The 14,992-nt window shown below is 43.8% G+C and overlaps 1 protein-coding gene across 6 annotated transcripts in view; it reads left to right on the top strand.

The window, feature by feature from the left end:
- PRUNE2 (prune homolog 2 with BCH domain) overlaps window positions 1-14,992 on the top strand; it is a 387,249-nt gene that overhangs the window by 109,329 nt on the left and 262,928 nt on the right. For 4 of the 6 annotated variants that reach the window (XM_059071194.2, XM_059071193.2, XM_067039591.1 and 1 more), the window contains exon 1: window positions 12,394-12,644. The exons of 1 other annotated variant lie outside the window; for it this stretch is intronic. In XM_059071194.2, coding sequence (XP_058927177.1) covers window positions 12,609-12,644 — 36 coding nt within the window. In that variant the 5' untranslated portion in view covers window positions 12,394-12,608. Of the gene's footprint in view, window positions 1-12,393; window positions 12,645-14,992 lie in introns of those variants that run through there. One more of the 6 variants, XM_067039594.1, reaches the window with a different exon arrangement.

Below are 14,992 nucleotides of genomic sequence, written 5' to 3'. Positions count from 1 at the left end.
TCAATAAACATTATCCCTATATACAGGGATTTACCATGGACATATGTGTGAAAAGCAAACAAATCCTTGATTCCTTTCCCCTCCTTCTAGGTGTCTTTTCCTCATTTGGAATTGTCCCTTTCCAGAGCTGCCTGGATCTCTGTGTCATTACTAGGCTTCCTTATCACAAAGGGAAAGAATCCAGGTTTCCTGCATTCTCCTCCTTCCCCAGTCAGTTTTCTCTCTCCAGGCTGCTTCTATGTGTGCAAAGTTCAACTATCTGCCTCAATATTAATTATTCAGTGTTGAATGGGCATATTTGCATACACAAATATTTGAGGAATTGCAATGGCAATTAACAGATACATATTTGAGATTATTTAAAAGTATCTTTGTGTCTTCTGTTTTCTTTACTTCAATAGCCCAGTAGTAATTCTGTTTTTAGTGATTCTCTGTTTCTCCATCCATCACATGTTGAGATCTACGCTAACCTGAGTCAGAGTTCTGGAAGATATTGTCTTAGAATACAATAGAAAACCACCGTTTCAATCCCTTTACAGAACCTAATAAAAAATTTCAAAAGTACCTGCACTTCTACCTGGTTAATGAGCCTCTGTTCTTTAAGGCTTCAGCTGGAGAGAAACTGATCAACAATTATTATTATAATTATGTGAGGACCTACTATAGAAAGGGCACTGTGCTGGATGCAGAGGGGGCGTACAGAGAGGAGTAAGACCAAAGTCCTGTCCTCTGGAGGCTTACAGTCCCACAGTAGGCAGGAGATATGGAGACTAACACCTTTAAGTTGGCATTTGGAGGATGACATAGCATTTAACATAAAACATTTGCCATCCCCCAAAGCTGCCAACAGCAATTGGTTTTGGTGATTTCCATGACATTTTCCAAAAAACAATGATTACCCTCTTGTGGTTTGCCCATAAATAAATTTTTTTCAACTGACTACACTACTGGGAGGAAATGGAACTGTATCAATTTATTGTTAAATGAGCAAATGACCAAATTAAGTTCTTATTGCAGTTTCGGAATGATAATAGAGCAGGCTTGCCCTAGCTGCTGACTCCACGTTCTAAAATTGTTTTTAGAAAAATTTCCCCCTTCATTCACAGCAAATAAAGTGTTGGGGGGAAGGGAATGGGACAAGGAATCCAGAATCCAGAAAAGGTAGTATAAGTTCCTAACTGCAATTTATGAGCTAAGTGTAGTGGAATATTCCCATGAATCCCTGAGAGGAGACAGAGCACTTAGATGGCAGCATTTCCCAACGGTGCTTAATTGCCAGTGGTGTAACCTAGGGAGTGGGTGAAGGAGACCTTGACAGAGTGTATGTTGGGAAACAAGTCCTTTGCTGTGGTGCCCAGGCTGAAGAAAATACAACCAAGAAGTCAAATGCTGCAGCTGGGCACTAAGGCTGCATGTTAATGGGATTGAATTTTCTTCTTCCTGTCCTTTTGGAACACCAATGGTCTTATGATGCAGAGATTTGGAGTAGAGTGAATAACTTTTTTTTTTTTTTTTTGGCTGCATGCGGATTTTCTCTAGTTGCGGTGAGTGGGGGCTACTCTTCGTTGCGGTGCGTGGGCTTCTCATTGCGGTGGCTTCTCTTGTTGTGGAGCACGGGCTCTAGGCGCGTGGGCTTCAGTAGTTGTGGCACGTGGGCTCAGTAGTTGTGGCTCACGGGCTCTAGAGTGCAGGCTCAGTAGTTGTGGCGCACGGGCTCAGTTGCTCCATAGAATGTGGGATCTTCCCGGACCAGGGATCGAACCCGTGTCCCCTGCATTGGCAGGTGGATTCTTAACCACCACGCCACCAGGGAAGTCCCTGGAGTGAATAACTTTTTGCCCTCATTTAAATCGACAGTTTGTTGGACTTTTTAAAATATCAATTTTTATTTTTCTACTTTCTATACATTATTTCTGGAAACACATTAAACACTGAATTTCAATTTTTCTGAGTGAAATATCGTCACTGTATAAGGAGAGATCAATAGTCTTTGTCAAACAACAATTTAGCATCATCCTTTAACCTGAAATTTGAGTGTTTTTCTTTAGGCTCTGTGTCATGAATAGATAATTCTGGTGATATCAGCATTTGAAACGTAAGAAACCAGATACCTTTAATTGATCCTGGTACTTAATTTTTCTTTTTCCAAACTTGTTGGTTTACATCTCTTAATTACTGAGCTATAAAGTTGATGTTCTTTAAAGCACATTATTATTATTTTTTGCAGGTAAACATTTTTATGCCATCTTAACATAATCCATCTGAGTTCTGCACAAACAAATGAAGGTACAAACATTTTCAAAGAGGTTTTGTTTGTTTGTTTGTTTTTTGCGGTACGCGGGCCTCTCACTGTTGTGGCTTCTCCCGTTGCGGAGCACAGACTCCTGACGCGCAGCTTAGCGGCCATGGCTCATGGGTGCAGCCTCTCCGAGGCATGTGGGATCTTCCCGGACCGGGGCACTAACCATTGTCCCCTGCATCGGCAGGCGGACTCTCAACCACTGCGCCACCAGGGTAGCCCTTTCAAAGAGTCTTTATTGAAAGTAATACTTAGCTTTTCCTCACGTTTTTTCATGTTCCTAATGGTTATATAATTATTCTTTGGTTTAGTTTTGTAATTATAGAATTTTAAGGTTGGAAACATCCAGGCAAGTCTTTGAATTTTCCTAGGAAACAAAGACCTGGAGATGCTAAAATCACTATCCAAAGGATTAAACCTCAAGCCTTCAACTAGCAGTACATAGTGTTTTGCACTTAATTGAGAGGGCCTGGGTAAAGGAGTATATGGTGGGAAGGAAATGACTGTTTAGCTGAACCATAATCCATGGCAGGAATTTTTAATGACTTATGATCCTCAAACTTTTGCAACATTTACCTCTTTCCTTCTAGTGAATTTGCTAGCGTATCTGCAAAGAGCAGGTGTGAGAGCTATGTGGTCAAGCAGTATTGGGTAGGTGAGAGTGTGACTAACTCATCCTTTTTTAAAATAATAAATTTATTGGGGCTTCCCTGGTGGCGCAGTGGTTGAGAGTCCGCCTGCTGATGCGGGGGACACGGGTTCGTGCCCTGGTCCGGGAGGATCCAACGTGCCGCGGAGCGGCTGGGCCCGTGAGCCATGGCCGCTGGGCCTGCGCGTCCGGAGCCTGTGCTCCGCGACGGGAGAGGCCACAGCAGTGAGGGGCCCGCGTACCGCAAAAAAAAAATAATAATAATAATAAATTTATTTATTTATTTATTTTTGGCTGTGTTGGGTCTTCGTTGCTGTGCACGGGCTTTCTCTAGTTACAGCGAGAGGGGGCTACTCTTTATTGTGGTGCACAGGCCTCTCATTGCAGTGGCTACTCTTGTTGCACAGCACGGGCTCTATGCGCGCGGGCTTCAGTAGCTGTGGCAGGTGGGCTCTAGAGCACAGGCTCAGTAGTTGTGGCATACGGAGTTAGTTGCTCCTTGGCATGTGGGATCTTCCCAGACCAGGGCTCGAACCCGTGTCCCCTGCATTGGCAGGCGGATTCTTAACCACTGCGCCACCAGGTAAGTCCCACTAACTCATTCTTAGTGAGTGGAAGAGCAATTGAAAGAGTAGCAGATGAGTACTTATTTCTCGTCCAGGCTCCGTGTTAGTTTTCTCAGGTGTGCAACAATGGACTGCCAGTGATATGCAGTAGCTCAATACCTGGGCTCTGGATGTTGTCATTTGAGTTGGAATCCTGGTTTGGCCGCTTACAACTTGGATGATTTTAAACAAATTACATCTTTGTACAACAGTCTGCACATCTTTAAAATGAGTATAATAATAGTTCCTACATTATACATTTGTTTTTTAAATTTTATATTGGAGTATAATTGTGTAACAATGTTGTGTTAGTTTCAAGTGTATAGCAAAGTGATTCAGTTATACATATACATGTGTCTATTCTTTTCCAAAATCTTTTCCCATTTAGGTTATTACATAATATTGAGCAGCGTTCTCTGTGCTATACAGTAGGTCCTCGTTAGTTATCTATTTTAAATATAGCAGTGTGTATCTGTCAATCCTAAACTCGCAATCTATCCCTCCCCCCACCCTTTCCCTCCCCCCCATAACCATCAGTTCATTCTCTAAGTCTGTGAGTCTGTTTCTGTTTTGTAAATAAGTTCATTTGTATCATTTTGTTTTAGATTCCTCATATAAGTGATATCATATAATATTCGTCTTTCATCTTTCTCTGTCTGACTTACTTCACTTAGTATGATAATTTCCAGGTACCACCATGTTGCTACAAGTGGCATTATTTCATTCTTTTTAATAGTTGAGTAATATTCCATTGTATGTATGTGCCACATCTTCTTTATCTGTTCCTCAGTCGATGGACATTTAGGTTGCTTCCATGTCTTGGCTATTGTAAACTCTGCTGCAATGAACATTGGGATACATTTGCTAATGAAGAGTAAATGCTAATAGTATAAGATTAAAGTGATATTACGTGCTCGTAAACATTGGCCTTTTTAATGAAAAGGGTTTGGAATTTTTAAAATCTTTTATTTTTTTATATTCCCTATGTGATACAGTAAGGTTTGGAAATTTTAATTCAGTGTCTGGATTTCTTTGGCTGTGTCGATAAACAATGTGGGCCTCAGTTTTGCTATCTCTAAAATGGAGTCAGCTGTAGTCTCTGTTGTTCTGGACCTTGTAAGTTGTTGCAAGGATGAGAGATTGTGTGGGTAGACGCTCAAGACTTGGAAATGATTAATATTCACTCTTCTTGCCAAATACCTTCCCAGTGGAAATGCATGATCCATCATGCCCGAGTTAAAATTATATTGTAACTCTGAAACATAAAGTATTGTTTTGAAGCAAACTGAGATATCTTCCTGCAGGAGGAGAGTGTGTAAAGCTTGAACCACCTGCCCTGAATAGTGTGGTTTGAGAAGAGGCAGTGACATGAAGACCATCACCCCTCATCTTTCAACAGGCTACAGATCCAAAAGCTCGGCCACTGCCTCATAATCCTGATGACTCATAGAGCCAGAGTACTTTCCCTCTCCTCGGCTGTCCTTTTAAATTAAATTCATTGTTCTACAAGATGTCTGCGGTTCCCAGAAATGACTCAGGCAGTATGTGCCCTATTCAAAGCCCGGACATTTGACTCTCAGGACGTTCTCCCAAGAGATCTGGATGCTACCACTTGCTACTATGCCTCTGACAATTCCAGTAACCCCTCTTCTTCCTTAACAGAAGCTCAGAGAGGACTAAGGATATATGGACTTTTTTTTTTTTTTTTTTTTTTTGCAGTACGCGGGCCTCTCACTGTTGTGGCCTCTCCCGTTGCGGAGCACAGCCTCCGGACGCGCAGGCTCAGCGGCCATGGCTCACGGGCCCAGCCGCTCCACGGCATGTGGGATCTTCCCGGACTGGGGCACGAACCCGTGTCCCCTGCATCGGCAGGCGGACTCTCAACCACTGCACGACCAGGGAAGCCCTGGACTTCTTTTTTTTAAAAAAAAGTCTTGCGAAACCTACCTTAAAAATTTGGAAGTGCTTGCCAAAATACGTAAGAAAAAAAGTCAATTCCTTTGATATTATTTGACAAAATGGGTAGTATTTGACCACTTAGAAAGTGAAAACAGGCATTTTACAGTAGCTTAAAAGCTAAATGGGAGGGCTTCCCTGGTGGCGCAGTGGTTGAGAATCTGCCTGCCAATGCAGGGGACACGGGTTCGAGCCTTGGTCTGGGAGGATCCCACATGCCGCAGAGCAGCTAGGCCCGTGAGCCGCGACTACTGAGCCTGAGCGTCTGGAGGAGCCTGTGCTCCGCAAAAAGAGAAGCCCGCGCACCGCGATGAAGAGTGGCCCTCGCTCGCCACAACTAGAGAAAGCCCTCGCACAGAAACGAAGACCCAACACAGCCAAAAATAAATTAAAAAAAAAAAGATGAACGGTGAATTTGTTCATCTTATCCATAAAAAAGCTAAATGAGAGGCGCTAGTTAACACGTATTAATTAACCAGTTAACACACATCAATCCTTCTTCAGTCTCTCTCCTTGAAACAGGCTCGAAAACTTTTTTTTTGGTGGTACGCGGGCCTCTCACTGTTGTGACCTCTCCCGTTGCAGAGCACAGGCTCCGGATGCGCAGGCTCAGCGGCCACGGCTCACGGGCCCAGCCGCTCCGTGGCATGTGGGATCCTCCCGGACCGGGGCACGAACCCGTGTCCCCTGCATCGGCAAGCGGACTCTCAACCACTGCGCCACCAGGTAAGCCCGAAAACTTTTAAATGTTGTCAAAATGGGAGGCACAATTTCTTGAACATCTTTTGTCACATGAAATAATTTCAAAGCAGCCAACATAGTACATCTGCACTGAGAACACCCCTGTTGGAAGTATGGTTGGTCGGTAGGGAAGCTATCCTGGAAACGTGCCCAAATGGTGAGTCAGCAGTTGCCATTTCAGTCACAACGCATTTTTAAAAGGGTGACGTTTGTCAGGTAATTTTTGTTTTTAACCAAACAAAAACATTGCCTCGTTATTCTCCTTTCCATTGTTAACATTTTCCAATGTATGTACGGATTTACTATCTGACTTTTTCTATCGATGCTGTAAAGTAGGGCAGGTGTTATTTTCCCCATTTCACAGATGAGGAGATTGATGATCAGAGGCGTCAGTGAACTTGACCAAAACACACAGCCAGCACGGAGCTGGTTCTGACAAGGAAGACTTCAGATGCCCTTACTGTGGCACTGACTGTGACCAGAGCCCCTTGAGGTGGATGCAGGGCTGCAGTGAGAGCCTGTCAAGGGAAGACCCATTTCTCTGTGGGGCAGGGAGTGGTGACTCGGGAGTATTAAAACACGTGAACTTTGCTGTAAGGACCTCACATTTCATCAGTGAGTAGTGCAGGCAGATGCCTTATTGCAGAGAAATATCACTATACCTGGATCATCTGCAGTGCCTTTCTCTGAAATAGACATCTCATTGTACTAAGCTCAGGTTTCCAAAGGAATGTAACCTTTAGAAGGTGTTTCTTGATGTAGGATAGATACAAATTATAATATAATCTATTATATGTATATAATATATAATAAATATACATAATAAAATATAAAACACATTATATTTATATAATATAATATATTAATTTCACATTTTTAATGACTGCTGATCCATCCACAATGGATCCCTCTTGTTGGGTTCTCTTCATAGAGACCCTTGTCTCCACTTCAAGCTAGTGCATTAAGTTTCTTCTTTTTTTTTTTTAAACATCTTTATAGGAGTATAATTGCTTTACAATGGTATGTTAGTTTCTGCTTTATAACAAAGTGAATCAGCTATACATATACATATATCCCCATATCTCCTCCCTCTTGCGTCTCCCTCCCACCCTCCCTATCCCAACCCTCTAGGTGGTCACAAAGCACTGAGCCGATCTCCCTGTGCTATGCGGCTGTTTCCCCCTAGCTAGCTATTTTACATTTGGTAGTATATTTTTTTTTTTTTTTTTTTTTTTTTTTGTGGTATGCGGGCCTCTCACTGCTGCGGCCTCTCCCGTTGCGGAGCACAGGCTCCGGACGCGCAGGCCCAGCGGCCATGGCTCACGGGCCCAGTTGCTCCGCGGCATGTGGGATCTTCCCGGACCAGGGCACGAACCCGTGACCCCTGCATCGGCAGGCGGACTCTCAACCACTGCGCCACCAGGGAAGCCCTGGTAGTATATTTTGATAGACCCTTTGTAAAGACCAATGGAAGCTACAGGCCAGGAATTGGGCACTTTGCATGTATTATTGCATTTAACTTTCACAATAATCCTATTTTAGATGAAGACACTGAAGCTTAGAAAGGATAACTTGCCCAAAGTTACATATGCTATAAATGGCCAGGTGTTCTGGCTATCTATTACTGTCTAACACATTACCCAGAAATTTGATGACTTATAATAACAATTGTTTTATTATATCCCATAATTTTGTGGGTCAGGAGTTTGGACAGGACTTAACAAAGAGAACTTAACTCTGTTCCATGTGGTGTTGGCTGGTCAGCCTGACTGGGGCTAGAGAAACTGTTTCCAAGATGGCTGACGACATGACTGGCAACTGGGCTGCTAGCCAGGGTCATCAGTTCTTCTCCACGTGGGCTTCTCCACATGGCTGCTGTGTGGCTAGGTTCCAAGAGTGTGTATTCCATAAGACAGGAAGTGGAAGCTGTCAACCTCTTTAAGCCTGGTCCTAGAAACTGTCCTAGTGACACTTCTGCTGTATTTTATTGCTCAGAAAGTCATGGAGCTCTCCAAGATTCAAGGAGAGGGATCATAGACCCAACTTCTTACTGGGAGGAGTGTCAAAGAATTTGCAGCCATGTTTAGTCTATCACAGCAAGGATGAGAATCCAGACTGTAGTCAGTAGCCCACATTCTATCTCAACTAGTACAATAACATATGTGTTTGTCAATCACTGCATTTATCTCTTTGTGTTATAGTGACTAGACCATGAGCTCCTTGAGGGCAGGGATCTTGCCTATACCTCTTGGGTTGGACATAATGTCTACCTGAGCATAGGTAATGATCCATAAATGCTGAAGGAATGAAAGATTGAGAGCTGAGTTTCAGTCCTGGCTCTGTTTCTAAGCAGCTCTTTTAGCCCAAGAGGATATTGAACTACTCTGGGCCTTGGCTACCTGCTTAGTAAAATAAGGGGATGGGATTAGATGATCCTTAAAGTCTTCCTTTTCCCAGCACTACCACTGTATTAGTCTGCTTGTGCTGCTATAACAAAATACCATAAATTGGTCAGCTTAAACAACAGATGGTTATCTTTTACAGTTCTGGAGGCTGGGAACCCCAATATCAAGATGCTGTTCCATTTGTTTCCTGGTGAGAGCCCTCTTCTAGGCTTGTGGGTGGTCACTTCTTGCTGTATCCTCACATGGTGGAGAGACAGAGAGGGAGCAAGCGAGCAATCTGGTCTCTTTCTCTTCTTATAAGGACACTAATCCCATCAAGCAGGCAGTATTCTCATGACCTCATCTAAACCTAATTCCCTCCCAAAGGCCCCACCTCTTAATACAGTCACATTGGGGGTTAAACTTCAATATGTGAAAAGCATGCAGTCCATAACAACCATTCTACTAATCTACTCAAATAATTAATTTCAAAATGAATAGTACTCAGATACAGGTCTCAAATGAGAGGGGTCTAGAAGTCAAGAAACCTGAGAGTAAAAACAAAAGAGTAGAGGAAATGAGATTGTTCTACAGACAAGTGTGAAGGCCTCTAGAGAGAAGGGGAGTGGGCTTTAGGCTCAGATCTGATACTTGAGTTACAATGATGGCACTTGGAATAGAAAGGAAGAAAGTTGGAGGAGGCCTTTTCAAAGGTTGAAGACACTGGACTTGGGAACTATTTGGCCACAAGGGGTAGGAGAAAGTTATAAGTCAAAGTGGACTCCAGATTTTGTACCTAGGTGACTAGGGGAATGCAAATTTATCTAACCGGCAGTAGTTCCCAACTTTGACTATACAGAGAATTACCTGATGAACTTTTTAAAAATATTAATGCCTGGGTCCCTCTCAAACCCACTCAGATCAGAATTTCTGGAGATGGGCTGGAGCATCAATATTTTTTCACAGCCCCTCAGATGGTTCCATTGTGCAGCCAGAGTTGATGACTTCTAATTTAGAGTTAAAGGCACTAGATTTCTGGATGCTGTGGAATGATAAGAAACTGAGGATCAAAGGCTGATAACCACCAAATAATTAGGGGAATGGGTTGTATGGTATGTAGAATAATGGCTTCCCAAAGATGTCTACATCCTAATCCTCAGAACCTGTGAATATGTTAATGGCGAAGGGGAATTAAGGTTGCTAATCAACTGACCTTAACATGGGGAGGTTATCCTGGATTATCCAGGTAGGTCCGATATAATCATAAGAGTTCTTAAAAAGTGGAAGAGAATGGTAGAAGAGAGTCAGAGGCAGATGTGGCTATGAAAGGATCACCAGAGAGATGCAACATTGTTGGCTCTGAAGACAGAGGAAGGCAACCATGAATCAATGAATGTGAGCTGCTGCTAGAAGCTGGAGAAGGAAACAAAATAGAGGATATTCCCCTAGAGACTCCAGAAGGGAAGGCAGTGCTACTGACACCTTGAATTCTTGAATTTGGCCTGATGAGACCTGTGTCGAACTTCTGACCTACAGAACTGTAAGACAATAAATTCGTGTTGCTTTGAGTTTGTGGTAATTTGTTACAGCAGCCTCGAGAAACGAATACAAGTGGTCAGTTCAGGAAGGTTTCCTGAAGGAGGTAAATCTTGATAAACTTTTCCAGAAATGTTGTTGGTGGAGCAAAACTCAGGGAGATAGATGCTGGAGTTTGAGTCCATCAGAAGAAAAATTTAAGAAAACTCAAGGCTGTATAATACCTACCCCAAATGTTTAAAATAAAATTTCAGAGGAATTTAGTGATTGTCACTAAATTCTGTAATGGAGTCAGAGGCAAAGAATTCTTGGGAATTTTTCTTGGTAATGTTACTTGAATTGTAATCAACTTCACAGATTTAAAGGCTGACAAAGCACTTGTTTTACCTGGATGGTTTTAAATTACTTAAGTCATCAAAGAAAGCAGAGAGAATTTGCAGCTTCCATACAGCCTGAATGTAAATCAGAGCTTAACCTTCCATTCACTCCCTCTTAATCAGATCTGTAGACTGCACTGATTTCTTTTTATTGGGTCCTCCTGAATAAAAAACAGTTGGATAATCACACACACAGAGAATGAGAGAGAGGGAGAGTAAGAGTGAGTGAGTGAGTGAGAGAGAGAGAGAGAGAGAGAGAGAGGAACCTTTCATATGTACATTTATTCATTAAGATATGTTTATTGCAATTTATGTATGACATGAGCTTCATTGGGGATACATTAATGAATGAGATAGGCAAGGTCCTTGTTCTCGTGGAGCACACAGCCTGGTGGAAAACACAGACAAATAAGCAATTTATAGTAGAGTAGACAATATAGGTTGCTATGAGAGAACATGGAAGGGGCAACCGACTCAGTCTGGGAGTGGAAAGGGAGGAGTAGGTCAGGGGAGGCTTCCTGGAGGAAGATAAACTCTTTGCAGCATCAGCAAACCCTGGAAGACAGTTAAGAGTGGAAATTCTCAGGTCCATTAAACAGACCTATTAAGCCTGAAATTCTGAGTGAGGCACAAAAAAATCTGTTTCAGTACATCTCTGGGTGGTTCATATACACACTAAAATTTGAGAACCAGAGGATCATACCTGAGCTGCACGTTGGAATCACTTGGAGCACTTTTACACCAGACTGATGCTGTGGTCCCACTCTTAGAGCTACTGTTTCAGTTGGTCTGGAATAGAGCCCGGGAAACAGTATTTTTTAAAGCCCTGCATGATTATAGTGTGATTTTAAAGTGCAGTTGGGGTTGAGATCACTTCTCTAAGCCGATCGCTGAAGCATGAGTTAGCCAGGCAGTGTGGCTGGTGAGAGGGCAGGAAGGGTATTACAGGCAGATGTGCCAAGGCCTGGATGTATCTGGGTCTCTGGTAAGCCTTGAGAGGACACAACAAAATTCTGTGGCTTAAAATAAGGTTCATAGCTGTAAGTTTAAGTATTTATTGCAGTACTTCTTAAACATTAATGTACACGGAAATGATATGAGGATCCTATAAAAACAGACCCTTATGCTGTAAGAAGGTTCTATAGCCCTCGCCGTTCCTGAGCATACATGTCAGAGCGGATGGGGACTGCAGAAGGGTGTGTGTATCCATAGCTCTAGGGCCAACATAAGGGAACCCAGCTGGGGTGAACTGCAGAGGTCTGTTACTGGGCAGGTATGTTTTGAGGGCAAGGAGGAAAGATGCAGCCTACCACAACCTCCTAGCCTGCTCTTCTGATTATTCTCCATCAAGGTCGTACTGCTTTTAGCTCAGCAGTAACCCACTCCACCTCTCAATCTAGCTGAGTGCATCCCCTGGCCAGGCTAGCAGAGCCAGCTCATTAAGTGACCGCTGGAGCTCTCTGTAACCTGCCAGCCAGCCAGAGAGGCGCTGGCCGAGGAGGGAGGCTCTCGGGGGCGGGGGGGCCTCTCTCCCCCTCTTTCCACTTCCCCTGGCTGACAGCGGCGGTGCCTGCGGCAGAGCCTCCCCCTCTGCAGCAGCCCCTTGCACTTGGCTCGCACTTCTGGGCGCTGTCCATGGTTGCAGCATCTTTCGGCGCGCCACGTCAGGAGGCCGCAGCGGGGCCCTGCGATTGGCGGAGGAGCCCCTCGCCATCCTCCAACACCCCCGCCCCCGAGACCCGGCCCAGAGCTCCGGCCCCGCAGGCGCGTGCCAGCCAGCGTGCGGGCGCGCCCTGGGGCTCCTGGGCGTCACACCCACTTTCCTTATTAGGGCAGAGTCAGGCGCCCCGAGCCGGCAGCCGGGCGCGGGGTGGGGCGGGAGCCCTGCGAGGCGACAGACGAGGGCGCAGCCACAACCTCAGCCGCCTCCGAGCGGTAGGAGGGAGCAGCCGGTCGCTGAGTCCGGGCCGGCCCCTTTCCGGGGACCCGGCACGTCTCGCCCCGGAGGAGATAGTCCTCCGCGCTCTCCGGGTACCTCTGGTCCAAACCACTCGGAACGACATGGAAGAATTTTTGCAACGCGCCAAGTCTAAACTGGTAAGTTGAGGGAGCAAGGCTGTGTGTGTTGGTGCGCGCGCGCGTGCGCGCGCGCGTTGATGAAAAAGAAAGGACATTGCAGCAGAGGAGGAAGAAGCAACTTTGCCACTTAGTTGTCAGGGTGTACGGACTGTCCCCTGGAAAGAATCTCGGGAACTCTGGGGTTTACAGCGGGCAGTCTGTCTCCATAATCCTCCCTCATAGCCAAAGTGCCAGGCTGGGGGTGGTCGTGACCCGGCTGAAGTTGGGTGCTGTGTGTCCAGCTTTGGTCCCTTTGGCTTGAGGTTGGAGAGAGGCAGATCCAGCCAAGTCTACAATTTGCTCCTGGAGGCTAGAGGATAAATGGGTGTGGTCCTTGAGAAAAAGCGCCCAGACTTCTGCAGATGCGGTGCTTGTAAGTGTAAAAGGAGAAGAAACCGTACTTTAGCTGGAGGGCGTGGCAAAACGTAAGTGAGGAGGTAATAATGCCGACTAGGAGTAACGTGTGAGAATGCGCAGTTTACCCGAGCATCCCTCATGCGGAGCTTGCTCCAGTGCGGGAGTTAGGGATATTCCATTGCGAATCGAGTCCCTCTGGTCCCTGTTCAGATCTGCAACTTGGGGTAGAGGCAGAACGGGAGAACCCCAACTGTCGCTGGTGGTGTGAGGCTTGCCAGACCATTGTTCTGGGAAGAGACCAGCATGTTGGCTGGCTCTAACTGTACTGTTGTTCAAAGAGTGAATGGTAATTTCACTGTGTATATCAACAGTTGCTATACATTCTGGAACAACGGATTCTAGCAGTTTCCTAACTCCGAATTGTTTTGGTTCTCCAGCATTGCAGTAATGAACGTAAGAGAAATGTTTCTCTTTTGGCCCTTAAAACAAAGCTTTTGCCCATTTGGAAGCAATATCTTTAATGAACAGGGAAAGCACCTTGTACAGGCCTGACATAGAGGAGACGCATAATTTATGTTGCCTTTAACCTTTAAACCTTCATAGAAGCCAAAATATAAAGTCTGCATTAAGATGACGTCTTAATCACAAGGCAGACTATTTGCAGGGTTATTACTGTCACTTATTTACCCTCACACTACAAAGGGAGTGAAGACAGATGTGTGATTCCTAAAAAGATTCAACTCTAAGTATCTTTAAAAAGACGATTAAAGTTGATTAATGCTAATATAAGTACTTTGTTTTCTACCTTAAGCCTCCCAGAGTGTTGATAGTCTGTGGGGATTTCAGAATTGAGGTTTGTGATCGTTTCTGTGTTTATTGCTGACCCTCTTACAGGTTTACTTGAGCACACGAAGGAGAAAACTGATGCAGAAATCACTTGCATTTCTGATAGTATAAGTATGCTCTTTGTTCTTTACCTAACACTGAGTGAGAAATAATCAGAAAAGGTCACTTTTGGCAATTCATTTTTTGTGTGGATGAAAATAAATAGCAATCTACGATCATGCACTTGTAGGCTGCACCTGAGCTCCACTCCCATAACATTTATTTTAATAATAAACATTTAGATTGTGGGGTTTGATGTGAGCAAGAGGTTTGTCTCATTTCTGAAGAGCAACTGCTGGGATGGAGAAATTCCCTATTTCAGAGTAATCAGTTGAAAGTAATGAGTAAGTTTATTTACCGAGCTCCTTCATTAGACGAGCAATTGCTCTACATTATTAAAAGAGTGACAGGAAAAAGCAGTGGTTGAAATACTATTCCCAGCTTCCTGCTTTAGCCAGAAGAACAATGACTGCTAATTTTAATTTTTTTCTTAGAATAGGTTTCTTGTTAGAGATCACAATTATCCTTTAATATTCAGCCATAGTAAAGGTGTTTTGGTCACTTTTAGTGTCACATTTCCCCTGACAAATTACATTTTCTAGGTAAATAAAATTTTTACTTAATATACAACATTCAACTATAGTAGTAGGTAAACCTTTTACTTTAGAGGATATATACCCTTTGTTTAGGAGAAAAATATTAAGTCAATAATTATGGCATTCGCTTGTGAGAAGTTTATCCATAATAAAATGGTAGGATTTTTTAAAATGAGGTTAATCCTTTGGAAAACATTTTAGGGAGAAGAAAATTATGATGCTGGTTTTCACTTATGCTTTATTAGACCAGAATTAGATAGAATTTAGGTGTTATGTTTAAGCTGTTTTCCATCAGAAGTTGACATAGATTTATCTATATGATACCTAAAAAAAGTCTAATGGGCAGGTTTTTGTCTACCTACTCGAATTCTTGCTTTCATATTCTGTAGATATGATACATGTCTTTTAATGGTTTGGAATAGCCAATGTCCCTTCCAAAGTCTTAATGGTACCAAACCAAACTTGGGTCCTCTTGCCTGCATGCTGTAT

The sequence above is a fragment of the Kogia breviceps genome, chromosome 8 (genome assembly GCF_026419965.1).
Source record: "Kogia breviceps isolate mKogBre1 chromosome 8, mKogBre1 haplotype 1, whole genome shotgun sequence".
In the NCBI taxonomy this organism is placed as follows: Eukaryota; Metazoa; Chordata; class Mammalia; order Artiodactyla; family Physeteridae; genus Kogia; species Kogia breviceps.
Note: the sequence above shows the minus strand (reverse complement) of the source record. Positions and strands in the feature narration are given on the sequence as shown.